General features: G+C 37.9%; 1 protein-coding gene across 9 annotated transcripts in view; it reads left to right on the forward strand.

Annotated features, from left to right (window-relative positions):
- Positions 1-21,207, forward strand: part of GULP1 (GULP PTB domain containing engulfment adaptor 1) — a 97,192-nt gene that overhangs the window by 10,782 nt on the left and 65,203 nt on the right. For all 9 annotated transcript variants that reach the window (XM_048308922.1, XM_048308921.1, XM_048308926.1 and 6 more), the window contains exons 2-3: positions 6,803-6,891; positions 19,877-19,938. In XM_048308922.1, coding sequence (XP_048164879.1) covers positions 6,864-6,891; positions 19,877-19,938 — 90 coding nt within the window. In that variant the 5' untranslated portion in view covers positions 6,803-6,863. The remainder of the gene's footprint in view (positions 1-6,802; positions 6,892-19,876; positions 19,939-21,207) is intronic.

Consider the following 21,207-nt stretch of genomic DNA (forward strand, 5'->3'; position numbering starts at 1 on the left):
TGGGATGTGAAATACAGACCCTCTTGTCTGCAAGTGAGCAAGATGTTTGCCATTTATCCATCTTTTTGAAGCAGATGAACATGTTTGAGTTCTTTGGGAGATAACGTGCATAAAGCCTTTCTACTGGCTCTGAGCATCTGACATTTTTAAGTTCTTGTACAGTGGAGTAAGAATTAGGCTGACATGACTGAAATCCTTCAGGTTTGACTCACTGGTGCTTGTGGACTGGAGGAAAAAGAAAGCTCCTCTTATATCTTGTTATGATTATTCTGTCATAATGAACCAAACAATAGAACCGGTTTCTGCAGAAGAGGATGCCCTTGTGTTTGAAATTGCTCCTTTTGTTTGGAGTATAAACTTCAGTTTGTTCCATGAGTCATGTAATCCACTAATACATATCAGCATAATTAAGCATAATAAAAAATAATTGTTTACAAGTAAATATGCAGAGAAGTGCAGTATTTCTTAACGTTACATTGTTCCTAATGCTTTAAAAGACATCTAGAGAACCATTTTTGTGGAACAAGTACATTTTCTATTTGTCTGGGTTTTTAAAGGTTGTTCCATTAGTAACTTTTCTGAGGATTTATGGTTGCTTGCAACAGTTTTAAACACCTTTTGTTCATAGTTCTATTTCAATACTGAAATTTATTCTTGTTATATTTACTGATGCTGATATTTCTTCTTGCTGTAAAACAAAAGTTAGTGATAACCTTGCCTAAGGAATTGTTTTTGCTGTCAGCTGTCGGAGTGATATCCCTTGTCACCTGTTTATTTATCTCTATTCTGATTTTTTTTCCTATTGGAAGGAACAGATTATTTTAGGAAATAAAAAATTCCTAAATGAAAATTGACTTAGAAAAGTTTGTGGGAAACTGCTATGAAATGCATGAGTTTCGTATAGATTTTCTGCTTCCTGGACTATCTTTGATGTTGATATTTATAGCAGAACACTGCTGTATGCTTGTCCTTGGTTTCTGTGAATACTTTTTTGGCAGATCTCTGTATAAGAAATGCTTTACCTGTAGTCTGAAAAGCTTCTTGCTGTGGGCTGAAAAGCACTTGTCACAACAGTACTAGGCTTATACTGCTTGAGAGAGGGGAAGAAAAATACAGGGCATGTGTGACTCTTCTGCCTTCCTGGTGGTTTCAGGAACTTGGGGAGAGCAGGGTGATCTCAGACCACAGGAAGGTCTTTAGCCTTCAGACTGGGGTGTTCCTGCCCATCCCCTTCACAGGAGAGTCAGTATGTTAGAAGGTGAGCTCTGTTTCAGGAATGTGGCTTCCAGCTGTGTTGGTGTTTGCCACATCGTTTCTGTCTTCACTCACACCAGGTGAGCCCCAGTGACACCTCTGCGCACTTCACATGGTGCCCTGGCTGCAGGCTCGAGGGCCAGCAGAGCTGTTTGGGCTCTGTCCCATTGGGAATATTGTCATCTGAACAGCAGGATCTGCTTTGGTGCCCTGGCTGCAGGCTCGAGGGCCAGCAGAGCTGTTTGGGCTCTGTCCCATTGGGAATATTGTCATCTGAACAGCAGGATCTGCTTTGGTGGTGGGAAGATACGAGTTTTAAATAGAAGACGAGCTCTTTACCAGTTTGCCCTGCCCCATCCTCTGCATGGTTGAAAAACTACAAGTAACTTTGTATTTCTGCAGATTCACCTTCAGCTGCAAAGTAGGCCTGCCACTTGGCTCTGGCTAATGAATGTTCTTGAAAATGTGATGGATAAAACCTTAAAAGTAAAGTTTTCCAGTGTCTGAATGTTTTCCTCTATATACTCCATTTGTGCTTCTGTGAATTATAAAGCACAAACATAGGATAAGAACTTTAGCTGACAGAAAGATTTTCAATTTTGGTGAAGCCCACAGAGCTGTGTTGGTTTTGAGTTATTTTTCCTGCAAGTTTTTGTACTGATAAATTTTATTTAAATACTGTTGTGGTTTACAGTCCGACAGACTGTTCTATTATTGTTTATAAACATAAAGGGCATATGTGTTTTCATAACCACAACTGAACATGCTTGCTGCTTTCCAAGCATGACAGCGCAGGTTTGGGTCTGCACCGAAATATGTTCATTGATGTGTCATTTTCTGATGATTTTACTGTTTCAGAGGAGAACGGGTTGTGGTAAGTTAGTGTTTTAGTTACCTTCATACAAAAGGAAGGGAAAGTGCCTCCTGATATTAAGATGTGTACTTGGGTTCGTGTATTACGTAATGCAGTCTTGTATTACCATAATTTTTTGTTTTCTGTTATGCCCGATATCATATTAGAGCAATATTTTCATGGAGTTTTGGTCTAAATCAGAAAAATACTTACAAAGCTGTTATTATATTCCAGTTTGTCATCTTACCTTCAGGAATAACTTTATAAGCTTAAGCTTCATTGCAAGTCAATGAATCACACATTCCTGTGTGCTGTGGCCCTTTGAAACAGGATTTAAGACATTTTGTGCTTCATTCTTTAAGGAATGTTGTCCAGTATGCTTGAAAGGCTGGGATCTGAGAGGGGGAAGAGTCTGAATCTTCACGTCTTCTGAAGCTAAATTTGCCTTTGTATGGAAACTGTATGTATGTGAAAGGGAAGGGACAGATTGGGCTTTTAATTTTTATTAAGGGGAGTGGATGGGTGCAAGTTGGAGTTTTTAGGGAGGTTTTGTTGTAAATACTTGTGAAATGAAAAAGACAATACAATAAAAGGTTCAGCCCAGGTAATTGTTATAGCCCATGCCATTCAAAGGGTGTGACCGTGGGGGAAGCCCCATAGAAGTCCTCAGGAATACCCAGTTTCTTAGAGCAAATAAGGGACAAAGGAGACAAGTTGCATTCATAGCTTGTTTCTTCCCCTTCCTAAGTGTGTTCTCTTGGCTTGTCTGATACAGCTCTAAATTTAGAAAACATATCAAAACCCAGCATTCTGAAGGAGCCCGCAGGCGTGTGTAGACGCCTGTGTGGAAGTGCAGTGTTGTTTCAGCAGGCAGAGAGGGCTGCAGCCGCTTGTGCTGGCAGCTGGAAGTCTGCCACTCCACTTCATTGTTCACTGCCTTTGCTGCATCAGGCAGAGGAGACAGCGACCCACATGATTGTCAGTGTTAAAAAGTAATTACTCAGTAATATCAGCTTCAAATCTTGCCACCCTTGCACTCCCCAGTCCAAATACCTGCCAACACCACAGTCACCAAGGCCACTTGTTTCGTTGCACCCCTTGCCATTCTGCAGTTTCCTCCTTGCTGTGACAGCACCCCACCGTGAAAACCAAGGGGTTAATGACAGTGAACAGAAACAAGATGGTGTTTGCTTTCCCTGTGACTACCTAAAGTTTGATATGACAGCTTCAACACTCACCTGCCCAGGACATATGCCCGTGTCAGTGTTCAGACCGTGGGTGTCATGTCTCCTCCTGCTCAGGGTGTTTGTCTGTTATTGAAATTTATTTTAGTGTAATACAATTATTTTCTAAGCCTTCTCTTTCTTTTTTCATTTTGTTTCTTTTCTCTCTGTCCTGAAGGAAATAACCTGATATTACCCAGATTTTCCCTAGTTTGTGTCTGTCAGAACTCTTAGCATTTTGTCAACCATATTGTGAAATCCCATACAGGTTTTCTGTTCCCAGTAGAATTTGGTTTCTGGACAAAGCTGAAGAAAACTGTTCATAGTAAGGTGGAGAAACATTTTTTACCTAGGTGTGTCTTCCTGAGTGATGAGTAATGGAATGGCTTGGTCCACATTCCTGTTCCCTAATGCCTCTGATTGTTACAACTGCTTTACCCTTGCAAGTCAAGTGGTTTATAGGGAGGACTCTCCCCTTGTACCCAGGGCTCCCTGCACCAAAATGGAATTCTCTGACTTGCCTTCCTTTTGGCTCTTTACAAGCTTTTAACAGACTGGTTTGTTCCAGTGGCTTTTTGCATCAAGATTTGTCAGAAACACAATTGTTATCTGCCAAAAAAACCTGTCTACCATCCACTATAACAGCTCGCTTAGTCCTTAGAGTTTTATTCTTTGTCATTGGAATATTGTGAACAAAGATATTGCAGGATATGTCTAAACTTAACTTTGCTTTTCTGATTGAAAACTCACCAGTGCTGCATACGACAGTGATACCACCCTCCTGCCCTAAGCGCAGCTGAGGAGATTGAAATGAACCTTGTGGGGTTTGGGTTGGTCTTTTGTAAGCAGCAAAATTTTATGGAGCATTTAATCATCTGCTCTTTCAGCATCTGAGAGGCTGCTGATGTTTTTTGCATTAGAGTTTGAGGGAATTGTAAATGCGGTTACATGTAGCTAATTCTGTTTCCCCATTTAATAACATTTTCTGTGTGAAGTGGAAGTACACTGATTAAGTGCTTTGATACTGTTTGTTGCGTAAGCCACATCTGTGTTTTGTTCTACTGATGGAATTGAAATTATGTTGGAATTGTATTTGGAATATTGTTTTGTTGGAATTGAAATTATGAACATAGTTTTGGCAATTCTGCCCATTTTTAGCTAAGTAGCCAACAAAATTTGGCTTTTATTAGCATAGGTTACTTCAATGGTAATATATCCTTGCTCATGAGGAAGAAACATATACTTAGTTATGCTGTGCTTTAAACAAAATACTTGAATGGTGATCTCTAGAAACATGGCCAGCCAGCTGCCTAGTGATGTGGCTGCAGAGTTTCTATTTAGAAGATGCTCTATGCATCTCAACCATCTCAAATATGTTCCTTAGCGGTCTCTTGGATGGGGATAGGAATACACAAAAAAAAACCCCCGCATTCCGAAAAAGGACGTGTTTTGATTCTACTGTGGAGGAGAACTGAAGTGTTTGGCCTAGCGCTGTGCAAGACAACTGCCAGAGGTGTCTTAGAGGGGAAAGGAAGCTCTTTTTACTCAAAACTGGCTGTGATAGTTCATGAGGGTGAACATACTGAGCAAAGTTCTGCTACTGGCTACTGCTTATATATCCTAAGCATATCTAATAGGCTGCCCAAGTTAAACCTGTAAGCCAAACACACTTGTAGTTGCTTAAAAGCTGCAATTCCAATGTTCTTCCTTATTACTTTATTTCAACTGAGTTGACTGTCCTCTCTTACAATGGTGAAAGCCCCACACTGTGCTTGCCCTGCCAGGAGAGCGACTCGTGCATTCTCAGCTTTTGGGGACACTGATGCTTGTTGGAATTCCCCCAGTCATGCCACTGCCCTTTCCAGGGATGCTGCTAAAACCATTCCCAGAACTTCAGAGCCCTCATGGGTGTTTTTTGATTTCACTGACCCCTATGTACCCCCAGCTTTCCATGTGGTGCTGCCCATAGGGAGGGCAGGGCATGGCTGTGCAGGTGGATGAGGCTCTTGCAGCCTCGCTGTTAGAACTGCTGGGCACCAAATGTGCTCTTCGGGCTTTGCATCTGAATCATGGCATGGAAACTGCATGGATAAGTCCTGCCTGTGCTTATTGTGTTGTGTCCTCCCTTCTTAAATGCTCAGTACCATCTGTAAAACAATAGTGATCTGGTACCTCTGCTTTAAGGAACAAATGGTTGGTCGTATGCTAGTTTAAGTAAACGGGGATTTCTCCTTCATTCTCACAGGACTGTGGGGAGAAGTCGTCCTGCTGCATCAGTGATTAGTGGAAAATAAAACTGAGGTTTTGTTGGGTTGGTTTTATTTTAGCTGTAATTGCCCATATGTTCTAATTTGAAAAATATCAAATATTTACGTGGAAATTTGGATATAATTGCTTTAATTGGTATTCAACTTACTTGAAAAAGAGGGGTGAGTACCACAAGGACTCATGAGCTGCATAAAGTATCTTAAATAAATTTGTCATCTTAATGCTGACATTTGAAATACTGGCCTAAGTTTGGTTTTTATTCAAGGCAAAGGTAATGTTCTAGCTGATTAAAAAATCATCTGATAGCAAAGTGCTTTAATTTTCTGGTTTTACCATGCCCCTTTTTTTTCTTTTTCTTTGACTAGACTGCTTGAAAAGTAGAGAAGGGCACTGGTGCAACTTCTGGTTGGAAGATCTGAACAGAATGAAAATCAGCAATAGGAATATCTTTTCATGTGGTTGTAAAAGAAAAAACTCTACACTGCAGAATAGAATGGTCTTGAATAGTTTTGGATGTAGTGGGTTTTATTGTTTTTTTATGTTGGTAAATAATAAAATTCAAAAATAGTATTGTGAATCAAAAATTATATAAGAATTTAAGAGTGTATCCATTTTTTTAAGGGAAGAAAATACAGAAAATACCGTACAATCTGAGGTAAATGGAGCAAGGAGATCGTAGCACTGATAGAAGGCAATTTTTTCAGTACTGAGTCCCTGAGGGAAGAAGAGTCTATATATTGTGATATTTTTTTTTTTCCCCGAGTTCCAAGCCCGTGTGGAGACGAAAGCCTAGCTTGAAATAATCTGGCAGCCTAAATGACACAAAACAGGGCAGTGCAAATGTGAACTGAGTGTTTTTATGGAGTCTTGTAGTCAGCATTCATTTTAAAGCTTTCTTTCCAAGCTATTTGTGTGTTGCATTTGTCTCCATGTATATGTATAATACCACCTGCTCTGTGCCTCTGAAATCTTCGGAAGAAGATCTTGAAGGAACCTTATAATGTCCTTCTGTGTGAAGCACCACTGGGCATTTTGAACATAGGTCTTCTCAATGCTGATAGTTCTTCCTCAGCAAAGCACATCCCCAGTTTCTCAGAATTGTTTTGGAATTCTTAAGATCATTCACAGTGTCTTTAATATGAAGATAAATAGAACTTCAACGATAATAATGGAATTTTCTGTTTTCTTGTGTGTTGTTCTGCAGGTTAAAGTGGGGAGGAAAAAACCAAACCCTGAAATATCGTTGACTGGGTAGATTTTTAAACATGAATCGTGCTTTTAGCAGGAAGAAAGGTAAGTAACTTAGCTTATGTTTCATGGAGACATAAATGCCCTGTAAAAATTCTTTAGAATATTAAGAATTATACAAGGAAAAACTTAATCAATGCACTGAATTTTCTAGATAGAAATGAGCACCCTTTTAGAAGATGTACAGAGCAAAGCATTCTTGACTTCTGCATTCTAAGGCTGAAGTTGAATTCCGTATTTTTTTTATTGCAGGATGTGTGTACACGCACACACACAAATACATATGCATAAAATACACACACTGTTTTCTTTTTTTGCCTGCACACACCAAACGATGTGCTGGAGGGTTTTAGAACTTCTAAGGCAGTGACTTTTCTTTATATATATTCATTGGATTCTTATTCTTGGAGAAGGTATTTTTTCAAACTGTGTTTAATATACTTGAACTATCTCATGCAGCAGGATATTTTTTATCTGTAAGAAGCTATTCTGGATTTGTAGCAATCTGAAATGGCATGCTTTCCAAAAGGACATCAAACCACTAAATATTGAGTTATATATATTGCTCCTCTGGCTTGCTTAGTCTCTTTTCATGGTCTGTTTATGATTAAACATATGTCTTTAGAAGGAGCATTAGGGATGCAGCTTTTTTTACTGACAGCTTTGTTGCTATTTCCCCCATTTGTTTGTAAGGTAGAAAATACTCAGTAGGTCTCTTTCTTTACTTTTCAAGTTTTCTACTAAAGGTCCTTAAGTGTGGCACACACTGAGGTGAAGGCCTTGCATGAATAAGTAGGTGTAGCCTCAGTTGGACTGAGTGTAAATATTTTGTTTATGTAACAAGAATTTCTGCTTTGGTATCAATATCAAAGCTGGAAATAAAAGGAATCTGCATACCTTAGGCCAACATGAAGTGACAGCATCCCTGCATCCTTGTGTGTCTAGTGCATTTGTTTGTTAAGCCAGATGAATCAAGATGAGGGAAGTGGTCCAGAATATCAGCACATGGTCACAAAAGGAAGATACACTTACTCACAAAAACTGCAAAGTAGGATGAAAGATCATTTAATATCCCAATAGCAGGAGGAAATAAGCTTAAACCCATAGCCTGTTCTCTTAAGTGCTGATTTATTTCCGCTTGTAGGTAATTGTAACATCGCTATCAACAGATCTGTACCTGTCAGGTGCTTGATAGTGTTGCCAAGCTTCTTCCACATCATTTCAGAAACCATTTCATTATTCTTTAATTGTGGATTGACTTATCATGGCTGAGAAAGAAACTTGGGAGTTGTAGATTGTTTTGTCTAGGAGACCATATAATTATTTTCCTTTTTTTTTTTTCTATTGACTTTTGATAATGTTTGAAGCTCAGCCTGCCATGTTTCAGAAACAGACCAGTTGTGTTTTACTGGACCCAGAGTGCTAAAATGCTCTGTCACTATTTCTTATCACCTTTGGCAGTTTCTGCATCTTGCCCGTATCATCAGGTTGTGCAGTTGTATCCTCAGTTTTCTGGGATCATTTGAGGGGTCTCAATTAATTTCTCTCTGTTTTTATTTCTTCATAAGAAAATTTCTTACTAATTTCTTACTAAGTCCTTACCTAAGTTTTTGCATGTTATTGTATTCAAAGACATTTGCTTTGTTGTTCAGTCAATTTTGTGTGCTTTCTCTTTACCCCAACAAGAAAAAAGTATCATATAAAAGCTGTCAGGCACAATGAAGTGCAATTAGTGTGGATTCCTAATAATGATTCAGAACCTGAGGAGACAGAGGAATTCAATGCTGTCATCCGTTTATTTTACTCATAGTAACACTCGTGACATTTCCATTCTCAGACCCTAGGAAAAAAACAAGTTTCAGTTAAGCAATTGTCAAGAATAAGTGAAAGTTACATATTTTTAATGCAAATTGAAGTTCAGAAGAGCTTGGCTCTATCAGTTTTCGTGTGTAATAACTGCATTTGAAAATGGGTTCAATAGCTGGATATCCTTTACTGTATTTAATTTTTCCTCCCAGATCTCAGAGATACAGTGATTTCCATTTCTTGATGGGTTCTTTGTGGGTTTCTTTTGCCCACAAGAATGGGGATAGTTTGAGGAGTTAACTATGTGACTGCTGTGGCTTCCCAAGCAGTTCTTGCTAAACCCAAAGCAGTCTCCATATGGCTGTGCTGGTAGGGTTTGTGTGAATTACAAGTTCACAGTGCTCTGTTACCTTGAAGCTACAAAAACAAGTCTTAAATACATTGGATTGTGAGGGGAATTTAAATAGATGTAGGTGATACTTTGATAATAGGCACAGATTGTATCTGAATTGGGCAGCTTTATAGGATAAATGTTCCCTAATGTTCATTGTGATGATCAGCCTATACCAGTCCTTTAACAGGATGCCTATAGGGAAGGTAGTTGCTCATGCCATGGCTCCGCTCTTTTTGAACTGGGCAAACTGGGGACTACAATGTTTAGGACTGTGCTGTTCTTGCTGATGAGTTCTGTTCTCATGCCATCACCTGATTCGAGCAAAAACTTTCCTTCTAAATGTTCAGGAAATTATTTTATTTACAGACATTGGTAGGCAAAGCAAGAAAAGAAGCATTACAAGCAAGCTTTCTTTCTTTTTTTCCCCTTCTTCTTTTTCTGTTGGAGGCTGGATAGCAACCTGTGCTTTCACAAAAGAATTGCAATGAGATATGAGTTGCTAAGGCAGAAAGAGAGCTCTTTTTTAAATTAATCCTGATCCTTTGCAGGCAAAAGATTCCATAGATAAGATGTGTGGCATGAGTGCTTATGGAGTGAATCTGTTATGGGAACAGCAGCTTCGTCATAGAGCAGTGCTCTTGAGAGCACAGACCTCCACTTTCAGCATTACCAGTATTTCATTTTGCAGCACAATTTCTTACTACAGGTATAATATCTGGAGCCACTACTTTGTGTAAGTTTATTTTTGAGGGTCATGGTTTGGGCATGAAATAACCACTTCAGCTGACAACCTTGTGCTGAGTGCTCTGGCTTTAAAAAACTGGTGCAGCCATTGCCTGTCTGACTGCCCAAGATTTAGTACAAACAAGAACTCACCTGGAGAGTTTGTTTGTATTTGAGTTAGAATTACTGTATTTGAGTTGGAATTTTTTTTACTTGTCTGGTAGTCATTTTAGTTGAAGGCTTAATTGATATGCTTAAATCTCAAATTGAAAAAAATCAAGCTGTTCATCTTTCATCCTAGTAACTACAATGAAAAATATAAGAAAACATGGATTTTTAAACAAATTCAACTTGTTTCAGAAGGTAATTAGACAGGTAATGATAAATAAATGGGATCTTTCAGCTGTCCAGATTGTGATATCTGCTCTCTTCTGTTACCCATGAGCTTGTATAACAGGGAAACAAACTTTAGGAACCAATACTGACAAAAAGGTTCATTTTAGGTTTAAAGCTGATGTCAGCACTTGCTATTTTAAGTTGCATGTTTTAATGGAAAAAAAAACCATTCAAAGCAACATAGCCTTTGTCTTGACTTCAGTACAGTTTGGTTGGACTATCAAATATGTGTGTTATGGAGAAAATTCTCAGTTGCAGAAATACTGTATTGTGGATGCTAAAAAGCAGGAGCAGAGGAATTTTCCAGCTGCTGAAGCATTTTGTAAAGTTTTCCTTTCTCATGCTTTAGTTGAGAAACAGTGAAAGACAGTTTTGTAAACTATTTGCAGGTGCAGAGTGTTGTGAGAATGCAGTGGATATTGTTTTGGTTCACTGAAGAAAATATTTTGAAATGGGTGTAGTCGCATTCAGCCAATCACTCTGGGAGGTGTATGGTCAAGCACCCAATAATGTCATTTCTCTATTGTGAATCAAGTTATATAAATGAGATGGTAATTAATTAAAGAATGCCATTTATCCTGGAATTCCTGTGTCGTGATTCTCACTGTCGCTGCGGGTTACAGCGACACTATATGACTGTACAAACTGCACAAAAATAAACATTCTGTTTTCCATTCATTGATCAATGAGTGCAGTAAATTACATTGAAAAGATAGATTATCTTTTTTTTAAGGATCTCTTTCCTTCTCCCACAAAAACAAATTGATGAACAATTTATGTTCATGTATGTTGTTGCTTTGTGGTTATGACAAAGCTTGTGAAAATGTTTCTGTATCTATTGCACTTTTGGAAGCTTGCTTTTGTATGTGATCCAGTTTTGGGGAAGGGGATTTGAAGAGTCCTCTTTACTTTTAATTTTCAGTTTTTCCTTTAAAGTCACATGTGGTAGTATGCTCCCCTTGCAATGCTGTGGTGAAAAAAGTCTGTAATGCAGATGGAAGTCTGTTCAAGTTGAAATATGTTTGCATCTTGGTAAATTCAGTCACTCTTTTAAGTAGCTTAGGGATATTAATGTAATTCTCCTGTAAGAGATCTCTCTAAATGCTATATTGTTACGTAAATTTTTCTCATTCTTAGTATATTTGTATCTAAACTGAATTACTTACTTGTTCTTAATTTGGACTGGATCTTGTAATGTGATTTATTTGCATAAACAAAACAGAAAACATTAACTATGGGGGTTTTGTTTTGCTTATTTTTTTAGTGAATGGAATTGCCTTGCATAAATGAGTTCGGCACATTTTACTGATCCTGCATCCTTCTAATAAAAGACGCTAGTGTAAGAACTGGTGCATATAAGTAAGCAAAAAATAACTAGTATTTCCTGGCTTTTGCCTCATCAGAAACGTGAAAGAAAACTACTGTTCCTTCCAGACAGAGACACATGTAAATATGGAATGACTGTAATTCAAACCCTCTGTGAGCAAAAGATTGAAACTTTTTAAGTGACACAAAATAGTGCTAAAATTGTAAATATATATTTCTACTGAATTACAATGGCTGAAATGGGTGAGGTTGTGGAGGATGTAGCAATTGAATTTAGTTTTTACTTTATTGCATGCCAGTGGTCCTCCTTCATCCCATAAAGAATGGCAGCCTCAGTTTTCTTATGACATGAAGTTCAATGTATGTGAGAATCTAAATTTTCTGGGGTTTTTCCATATGATAGCAGTTAATAAGGTGGATAATTGCTGCCAATTACCAGCTCCTGAGATGTAGATGGTCTTTATAATGCTAAATAGAATATATTGAAGTAATGGCCTGTTTTAAATCATAAGTTTCAGCAATAACATTTCTGTGCAATGGCTTTTTATGGGTCTTATTTATGAAAGTGTAGACAGATGCATTTAATGGGCAGGGGCTGGCATATAAAAATCTGCAATCAAAGGTTATAGAATGCTCTTTTATGGGAATGGACTGGCTATAATATGATCTTTATTTTTATTATCAACACATGCTGCATTCCAGAGATGACAAATATTTTGGTTTATATTTTTTCTCCTAATGAGCAGACAATAGGTGAAGGCCCAAAAGACTGATGGGGGATAAGTGTAGTCCTAAAGTAAATACTTTCCTTCTGTCAGAGTCTATTTCACATCGGTGATTTAAACAAATGGCCTGTTGTGTGCTGGGCTTCCACATTAAGAATAATGATAAAAACCACAAAGAGGAGATACTCATATAGTTTTAAAGGCATGAAGTAGCCACAGGCTCCCCCACTGTGGTCTTCAAATATCCTTGTGGTTGCACTTTGTTCTTTCGTAAAAGCATTCACCTTCCAGGGAAGAGATTAAAAAAAAAGCCAAAAAAACAAACAAAAAAAAACCAACTCAACAAACCAAAACTAGATCTATATTTCCTCCTCTGCTCCCACCAAAAAAAAGCTGCTGCTTGATGATTCTAGGATTTTTTGAATAAAAATTTTTTTCAGGAGTGATGTGTGGAAGGAAAAGAGGGTACTTTTTTGGTATAACAAATATTTCTGTATTCAGCTGGTCTTGACACAAAAATCAGTTAATACTTTTATACTACCTCCACAAAGAGGTCATATGTATTCCAGTTACTGTTCCTTGTCTTCCTAAACATGTGGTCGAACCAATATTCAGTGGCCAAGTCCCTTTTTTGGATTGATTTCTGACTCTGGTTTTTGAAGTATTGTTTGTACTATTGTTCTCCTTAGGCTGTGGCAGCACCCCTTCAAGTACACCAGCAAGGAGTCCTGCAGGGTTTCTACCTTCATTTGGCAAGGACCCAAAGGTCTCCTCTTGGTGAGACAGGGAAGTGCTCAGTCTGACAGTTTGTGTGTGTTTGCAAGCATTTGTATGCAACTGGACACGTATTTATGGTAGTATATTCACATTCTGAAGGCAGAAGGGACAGCTCTAATTGTTTAGGGGAAAAAAGGGTTCCAGTATGTCTTCAGAGGAAGCATACAAATGAGGCGTGAGCTTTGGAAACCTTCTCCGAAGGATTCTTGGGTCTGTGCAGCTAAGCCTGGATTTTCCTTTTTTTGCTGGTACCGTGAGAATAGAAGGATAATTTCCGGTTGCTTATTTTATCTGCATTATCTTCAAAAAGGTATTGCAGAACTAATCTTATCTCTTGCCTGCTGTAAAGAATATTCTAGGCAGGTTAACAATGATATTTACAACAATAACTATTTGTCACTTCTCCAAAACCTCAGGAGCTCCTTTCCAGAAGACATGCGTGCTGCTGAGCCATAGGCACAAATACTGGCTTTACAGTGGGAGCAGCATGGAAAGAATCTGAACCTTTTGGCTTCAACCCTATTAAAATTTACACAGCCGCAGCTTAAATGCTTGAGTTGCACAGGTACACTGTGAGATAGCTGGATGAGTATCTAGTTAAAGGCAAAATATCTTATCCTGTGTGAAATAAATTACCAACCAGACCTTGATAGGAATCACAATGGCTACTTGGTTTCATAAGAATTTGTCTTATAAGGCTGTTGGAAAATTGCAGAGAACATCCTAAGTAGCTCACTCAGGAAAACACTATTTTGTGAAATCAAATCCTTTTGGTACATAAAAGGATGTACCTTAAGTGCATAAGCAAGACGAAGCTACAGATATGCATATTTTAGTTGTTCTCATGGTTGCTCAAACTCCTTTCTTCTCCTTCCAGTTTGAATTTTAAAGAAAGTTTCACTTAAACTTTTATACCACGTTATTTCAGTGTTCTGGAATCAGAAAATTAAAATTCTGTTTTAATTGTATTGAGATTGTCATTTGTGCTCCTTTTCCTTTGTTTTGACCTATCTACATAATGTTCTTACTTTAACAGTAAGAAATTCTTCAAAAGCTTGCTTTTCAAACACTTTTTACAAGTTAAATAGATACTCCTCCCAATTTATTTATAGTAATACTGGAATAGTTCACTGAACTCTTTCTCTGCAAAAAGACTACAAAAGTCAAAGATGGAGCTGGAGGTTTGATCTCTACATACGTCTTAGTGAAAACTTGCAAAAATGTGATCACTTAAAATAAATTATTCTATGCCAGTCTTTTTTGACTTTAACTAGAAGCTTTTATCAAAGACAGTGTAGCTCTTTTTGTAGCTAGAAGACATGAGGTATGGGCTAAGTAGTTCAGATTTATTTTCCTTGGTTTTTTCTGCTTTGGTTTAGGAAGTTGAACTTGATTAAAGTTCTTAACATAAATAAATCAAAAGTGAAAAAAAATTTGCTAATGACTGGTCAGTTGTAGTAACACTTTCATCCTACTTTCCTTTATTGTCAAAACCTAAATATTAGCATGCATATCTCAAAAACATAAAGTTTAAAATGTGTAGGCTCTGCAGTGAATGTTACTGTTGAAGGAAATGCAAATACTAGGCTTATTTTCATGTTGTAGCTATACCAACCCAGCATTCTATGACACCATTTTGCAATTGTAGCAATCAGCTGTTTAAAACCATTTACATGGTCCTAAATATTATGAGAGAATGACACAGGCAAGGCATTCTGCCAAGCTCACTCTGTTCTAGGGAGATACAGCTCTTTTCTTGGCAAAGAATAAATATGCATCCAAAGAATATCTCGTTTGGGGGGGAAGAAAAAAATAACAGAAGTAACTATTTTTGAGCTATGCATATTGATGGCTGTTTTTCTCTATATGTTTCTAGGGAAGGCTCTGACTCCTAATTTCAAATGCTTAGTCATAGTAACCTGTTAAAAACTTTAATAAATTACTACTATTAGACACCCAGACTTAGTCATTCCTCTAGAAGGTGACTGGAACAAATGCTGAAGCTGAACCATGCAATAATATGGGTAGATTTGTTTGTTAATGATATTTAGGTGTTACATGCTGATGAAAATTCTGGTGCCAAGCATTCAGTCTCAGGCCTCAGCCTATCAGTCCCTGTGTTACCTGCAGTGGTCAAGAAGGCAGATTCTACCTTGCTCTCTGACCAGACTAAGGGAGGCTTTGTGAGAACCTGACTGCTTCTGCTGCAGTGCAGAATAAAGGAAGTTATTTAACAAGGTGACAGTTCTTGCGTGTCCCATTGTGAAGGTTTTCTTTCTTTACAGAAAAATAGATAACCTAGGAATAGTGAAAGAGATAGGTAGTTATGTACATACACTGAAGCAAGTAAGTTGTTTGTTCCTGAGGCAATAATACCTAGATGCAGCACAGATCTCTTGGGATGATATCTTCTTCAGGAGACTCTTATTAGGCTGGTTGTCACATAAAATGTTTTTTTCATACCAAGTTCTGTAAAACAGGAAGAAAAGACAGTTCCAAGATTTCTTCTGTTAGCAATAAAAACATCCATCGATGTGAAAGGATTTTGATCTGGTAGAGAGCAAAGGCTTTAGTTTCTACCTTTTAGAAATTACTGTATTTTCACTGTGACACTAAAACAGAAAAAGTTAAAATCAGAGTCTTTCTCTTTCCATCATACTAAATGAATGGCCACTTGGTCTCGTGTGCTTTGATAAACACTTTAGAAACATTAATTAGTTAATGTTACTTAATGTTACTGAATTAATAATGATAGTAGGGTTTAGGGAGGCAGTTAACTAAAGCTGCACTGTGAATGTTCTGTTCTACAATCTCTTTGGGCAGTAATATGCAGAGACATTAATCTCAAAGGGAGAACAATTTCTTGGCACTGCTATCGCTTTCCTTTTTGGTAGATAAATGGTCAGCTGTGCTGTTATCTAACCTAATGTCATCCTCCCTTAAGTGCAGCACAGTTGTTCTGGGTACTTGATGAAGTCTCCGAGTCTGTTGCCTTCAGTGTGTGATTTGTCAGCACGTCCCCCTTCCCTGGCTCTTCAGTGCTGCTGAGGCCTCTGCAATGGCTCACACACGGGGCCCCCCGGCTGTGTGGGACCAACAGTTGGTGTGAAATGCAGATTGTAAAGGAACCTCCCCTTTTTTAATGGTATGGGGCTGGCATGATTCAGGGGGTTAGAAAGGAGACACGTCCCAATTCAGAGCAGTATTAATTCTCTGCCTAAGGAAGTGCCCAGCTCCTCTCTCCACTCTTGCAATTCAGCCTGTCAGACCCTTGGGTCTTCCTGCGTTAACTTGATACAGCTTTCCCTTAGCAGACTGGTGTGTGCTGGCAGGGAACAAAACCTGAGAAGCTCTCACCCAAGTCAAATTCCCTTAAAAACTGCATAGGCTGCTGTGCTGCTGCTCCGGGGGCTCTTTGTGCCTATGCCACACACTGAGCACGCCATGCACATGCTGAGGTGTTGTGGAGAGGCTCCACAGAGGATTGCAAATCCTGCTTAATAAGGGCTGTGATTTACCCGTGCCCTTGAAATCAGAGTGGTGACCCTTTTTCGCACCTCTTGTTTCATGCAGTGTGGGTGGCAAAACCACCATGTATTCAGACGTCTTTGAATTTCTCATACCTCAGTTAAGCATAGGTTTTATGGGACTCTGAATGGTCAAACTCATAATTCTCAAAACCTCATAATTCTCAAAAACAACCAAGCACTTTTAAAAACTTTAATGTAAACTCTAAGGCAACCTAGATTAGGAACTTCAGACAAGATCTAAAATAACTGTGGTTTTCACCCAGTGTAATAGCATAAGTCTTTTCACTTTCTATTACGGTTAACATTAGATGCATGTGGTTGTCAGGTTTGGTTTTATCAGGGCTTTCAGTCCTTTCTTTAGGACTTACTGTTTTATTTAGCTGGGAAGTGTCTAGAACTCTTGCTGCGGTGTATCTAATAAAATAATAATATGAACTGTGATTTTCATTGTAGGGTTTCATATTTTTCTTTTTGCTTCAGAATGAATAATTAAGCTTCAAGCTGTGAAAACTCCTTAAAAATTAAATTAGGTGAGGGATCATGCAAACCACAAGCCATATCTACATCAGATATTTGACCAATACTTATTTTATAGATTTTCTTTTTTCATGTTTTTCTGGTTTATTGCATGCAAAATGTCTGAAATTTAGTCTTTCTCAACTGCTGTGAAATCAAACTAATTCTAAGCAGTATTTCAAACAGCTCCTGAGGGTGGTATAAATCCAAAATCAGACCTCACAATTCAGAAGGAGAGGCTGGTAACAAACTACCCCATAATAGCTTGCATGATTTTTTGCACATCTTTGCTCTCAGCCTGAATTTTGCCTTGTATTGATTTAGTTTAGCATTAAGAGTTCTTTCCGAAGTGCTACCACTCTGTAATTATTACTTGCCTCTAAGAAATGGATTTCCATTGTCAATGGAAATCTTCAGTACTTGTGTCACAGTGTCTGTGGATCTACATGTGAATGTTGGACTATTTTAACCAATAGCACAAGAATCCTGGAGTGTCTTTTGGTACCCTGCTAAGTTACTGATTTCATTTTGAGCTGACAGCACCTGTCCATATTTGCTGATCTTCCTCCCAGTTAGGGGTACCAACAGTTACGGCAACACTTGCGCAGCAGTGTTAGTCCTTGCTGGAATCTCTGTAACATTACTGCTGGAGGCTGGTAGGCAACCTTATGATTTCATAGAACCACTTTAAGTAAAGCTTTGTTACATGATAATAGTATTGGAAAGATTATCTGATGCTGAATTAAGACCAGCATTTCACACTTGACTCCCAAACTAAATAGCATTTTTTTCAGGTTTGAATTTTCCCTGATGCGTAGAAGAGAGGAAGAAACATTTGCAAGGAATAGTTTTGATGGTACCTGTCTTGCCATTTGTCTGCTTGTAAAATTGCTTTAGAAGCCACAGCTCTGTCACTTGTTTGTTTGGGTACTAGGCATAAAATGAGTGGAGAACTATTGTAATTTCCTTGAGAGGTTCAGTGCTCTATTTTTACTAGATTTTGTTTTATAAATGTATAGACGTGATACTATGCCTACTGAAGCTAGTAAACAGTGATGTGCAGGAAATGGGTAAATTAACCCTTGGTGTTAGCAATGTGAATGCAGCTGGAGGAGCTGACATTGGCCCTGTGCAGGTGTTCACTGAGCAGGCTGGGGCAGTGAGCAGTCCTGTCCTGAGGGCCAGCTCCTCCGTGCCTGGCCTTGCCAGCGAGCCTGGTGACCAGCTGCTTGACTGGGCTTTGGGTCATCTCCTGGGCTGACAGGCTTTATTCTACCAGTCCTAATTCACAAATTCACTGGGATGGTTATTTTGCCCTTTCAGATAACATCAGCTTTTGCTACTATGTTAAAGTAGAGATCCCGTTTCAGGTGTTAAAATATTCTGGGAAATGAGTTCTTGATTCCAGCAGTCCAATCACGAGCCACAGTTGAAAGGAAGAGCCACTTTAATCATCCTCCTGGGTGCTGCTGAATGGACAAATCATTCTTCCTTAATTAAGAAGTGATAATATCAGTCTTCAGTAATGGAACTGAACATTAGTGCCATCTAGAATGGAACTTGCTTAGGGAAAAAAAACATTCTCCCAGCTTTGCAGTTCTGATCCTGTTACAGTGATGACTGGTAAATATCTTGTTTTACTGTTTTCTTGCTTCTGCATATTCTAAAATATTCAATTATTGCTTTAGTGTTAATGAATGTAACAGCTTTCGCTCTTTAACAGTTTGAAATGAATTGAATTTTATTGTCCTTATGCGTCGCTAACAAAAAAGTTAGTAATTACTGTAACTACAACTCCCCATAAAGGCAAAGGAAATTGTGAGCATCCAAGGGTAGAATTTTGCTTTAAGCTGTTATTCTCTTACTTAATTCAATAAAGCTCCAGATTTGTGACTTTAATTCACGCTAATTTAAACCAGGATAGTCTCAAGTTAGAAACTACTACTAAATGTTCAATATATGTCGTATAAAATACTGATTGGAGTTACAGATTCTCCCAAATGTGTGATTATGCAAATTTAGTATTTTGGAATATTTTTGTTTTCTTAAATGCTCTCAAATAAGAAAACTTTGAAAAATTGTTTCTAAGATTGTAATTAAAAAGAAGCTTTTTCTTAATATTTGGAGTTCCACCTTAAATTGTGTAGAACATTCAAAAAGGCCATTAAAATAAGAGGGGAAGATGTATTTGACAAAAAATTACAAAATTATGTCACCATGCAGCAGGAAAAGTAAGAGAATAACACAGTCTTGGAATGTGAACGTTAAAGGAGAATATACAAATTTGTTTAGCAAATGTATAGGAAGAATTACAGGGGATCTGAGCTTATAAATCAGATCTAAAACTTACGAATCTGATGCGCATCCTTTTTGTTTTGTGAGGATTAGGGCTTTCTTCTGTCAGTTACAGCTTGGATAATTTTTTTTGTCCCCTTAATGTCTTGATAATTCATCAGAAAAAGCACATAATTCATCAAAAAAACATCATTAGAGGCACAAGATGCCGTCAGTGCTTCAAACAGCAGGATGCAGAAAATACTGATCTGAGGCAGAAACAGCAAACAACCTTAGACCAATTAATACATTTGGGGGGAGGAGTTGTAATTCTTAGGGAAAATCAAGTTGGTTAAAGTAGGAAGTGTGCCCAAGAGAAAGAAGCAGGTTCTTTCATCAAAGTGTATGGGAAGGTGTGAGATATTTCCCTCCAGCACCAGTAACTACTTCACACAGTTTTTTGAGTAAGAGGAGGATTGTTATCTTTTCCACAGAGATATTATTATATCTAAGTTAACGATTGGATAACCCATTCAGTGCTTTTTTATTTTGCTTTTCTGTAGACAAAACATGGATGCACACTCCTGAAGCCTTATCAAAGCATTATATTCCCTATAATGCAAAGGTAAGAAAATATGAAGTTTTCTCCTCATACTTTTAGAACACAGCATGTTCTATCTTGTTTTTAACTTGAAAACTGCAGAGATGTGGATTTTCCAGATGAAATAATGAAGACAAACTTAGTAAATGTCTGTTTTGCAGGTGAAAATGTTCTGTTTTTAATGGCCAATTGATTCTTGTTCTGATTTATGGTTTACTACAAAGCAAACTAGTGTTCTTCCTGTGCTTGATGCTGGTTTTTTTTAACGGATGGAAATTTTGAGTGCAAAGGAATTTAACACCAGGCTGTATGCTTACAATATTATTAAAATTAACAGCACAAACTTCTTTTGAACAATATCAAAGGCAATCCTATCTGTTGGCTATATTGAAATGTCACATACTCAGGAAATAATGTGTTAGAATAATAATGGCATTTTTGAACAGTAAAGCCAAAAGCCTTACTTTTATTTTCTTATCCCAATTACAGTGAGATAAGTATGTATAAGTAATGCTTCAATTTGTATATTGACATCTGCTGACAGGAAATGTATCTTACCAAAACACCTTAGAACCTAAAGGTACCTAAATACCTAAATATCAGCTTAGAAAATAGTTTGCTAAAATGAGGAGAGAATATGCAGCCATCAGCATAACTCAGAGTAAACTGAGTAATCTGCAATTACTTGCTCAAACTGAGAGTATAATACAATAAAATTCTATTGTGGGCTGTTCTGGATTAAATTCTCTTATGATTGGTATTTCTTAATATAAAAAAATTTCTTAAAGTAGTCTTAATGAAAAAGCAATGTGAAAATTCTTGACATCAAAAATTTGTATTTTTTAATATATATTGAAAATATTTGTTTCACAGGCCAGAACTCAGGTTTCTACATGAGTGTTCCCTGCTTTTGTGTTTTCAATTTTCTTTTGCTTAGCACTGCTGCACACTGAGCAAGTATCTGTAGTGGAAAGTGGAGTCTCATTCTCCCAGTTGCCAGGTTTTGAACGTGTTTTTATTGTGTATGTTCTCAAACGGAATTCTTGTCCAAAGGACGCATTACCATTTAACTGGATAGCCTTGCCAGACACCTTGGCTTTATATTACACTTTTTGAGAGGGAGGATTACTTGCTGTGGTGACTGTGCCATCTGTTTTAAGAGCAAGCTGAAGCCGTGAGTTTTTTCAAAGCACTGAACAATGTCTGTTCATTTCTGGTCTTTGAGAGAAAAAAGGAAACCTCCCTCCTCTTTCATGTTTCATTGTCTTGCTTAAGAGCATATCTGGTGAGTAG

This window comes from Corvus hawaiiensis, chromosome 7 (assembly GCF_020740725.1).
Source record: "Corvus hawaiiensis isolate bCorHaw1 chromosome 7, bCorHaw1.pri.cur, whole genome shotgun sequence".
In the NCBI taxonomy this organism is placed as follows: Eukaryota; Metazoa; Chordata; class Aves; order Passeriformes; family Corvidae; genus Corvus; species Corvus hawaiiensis.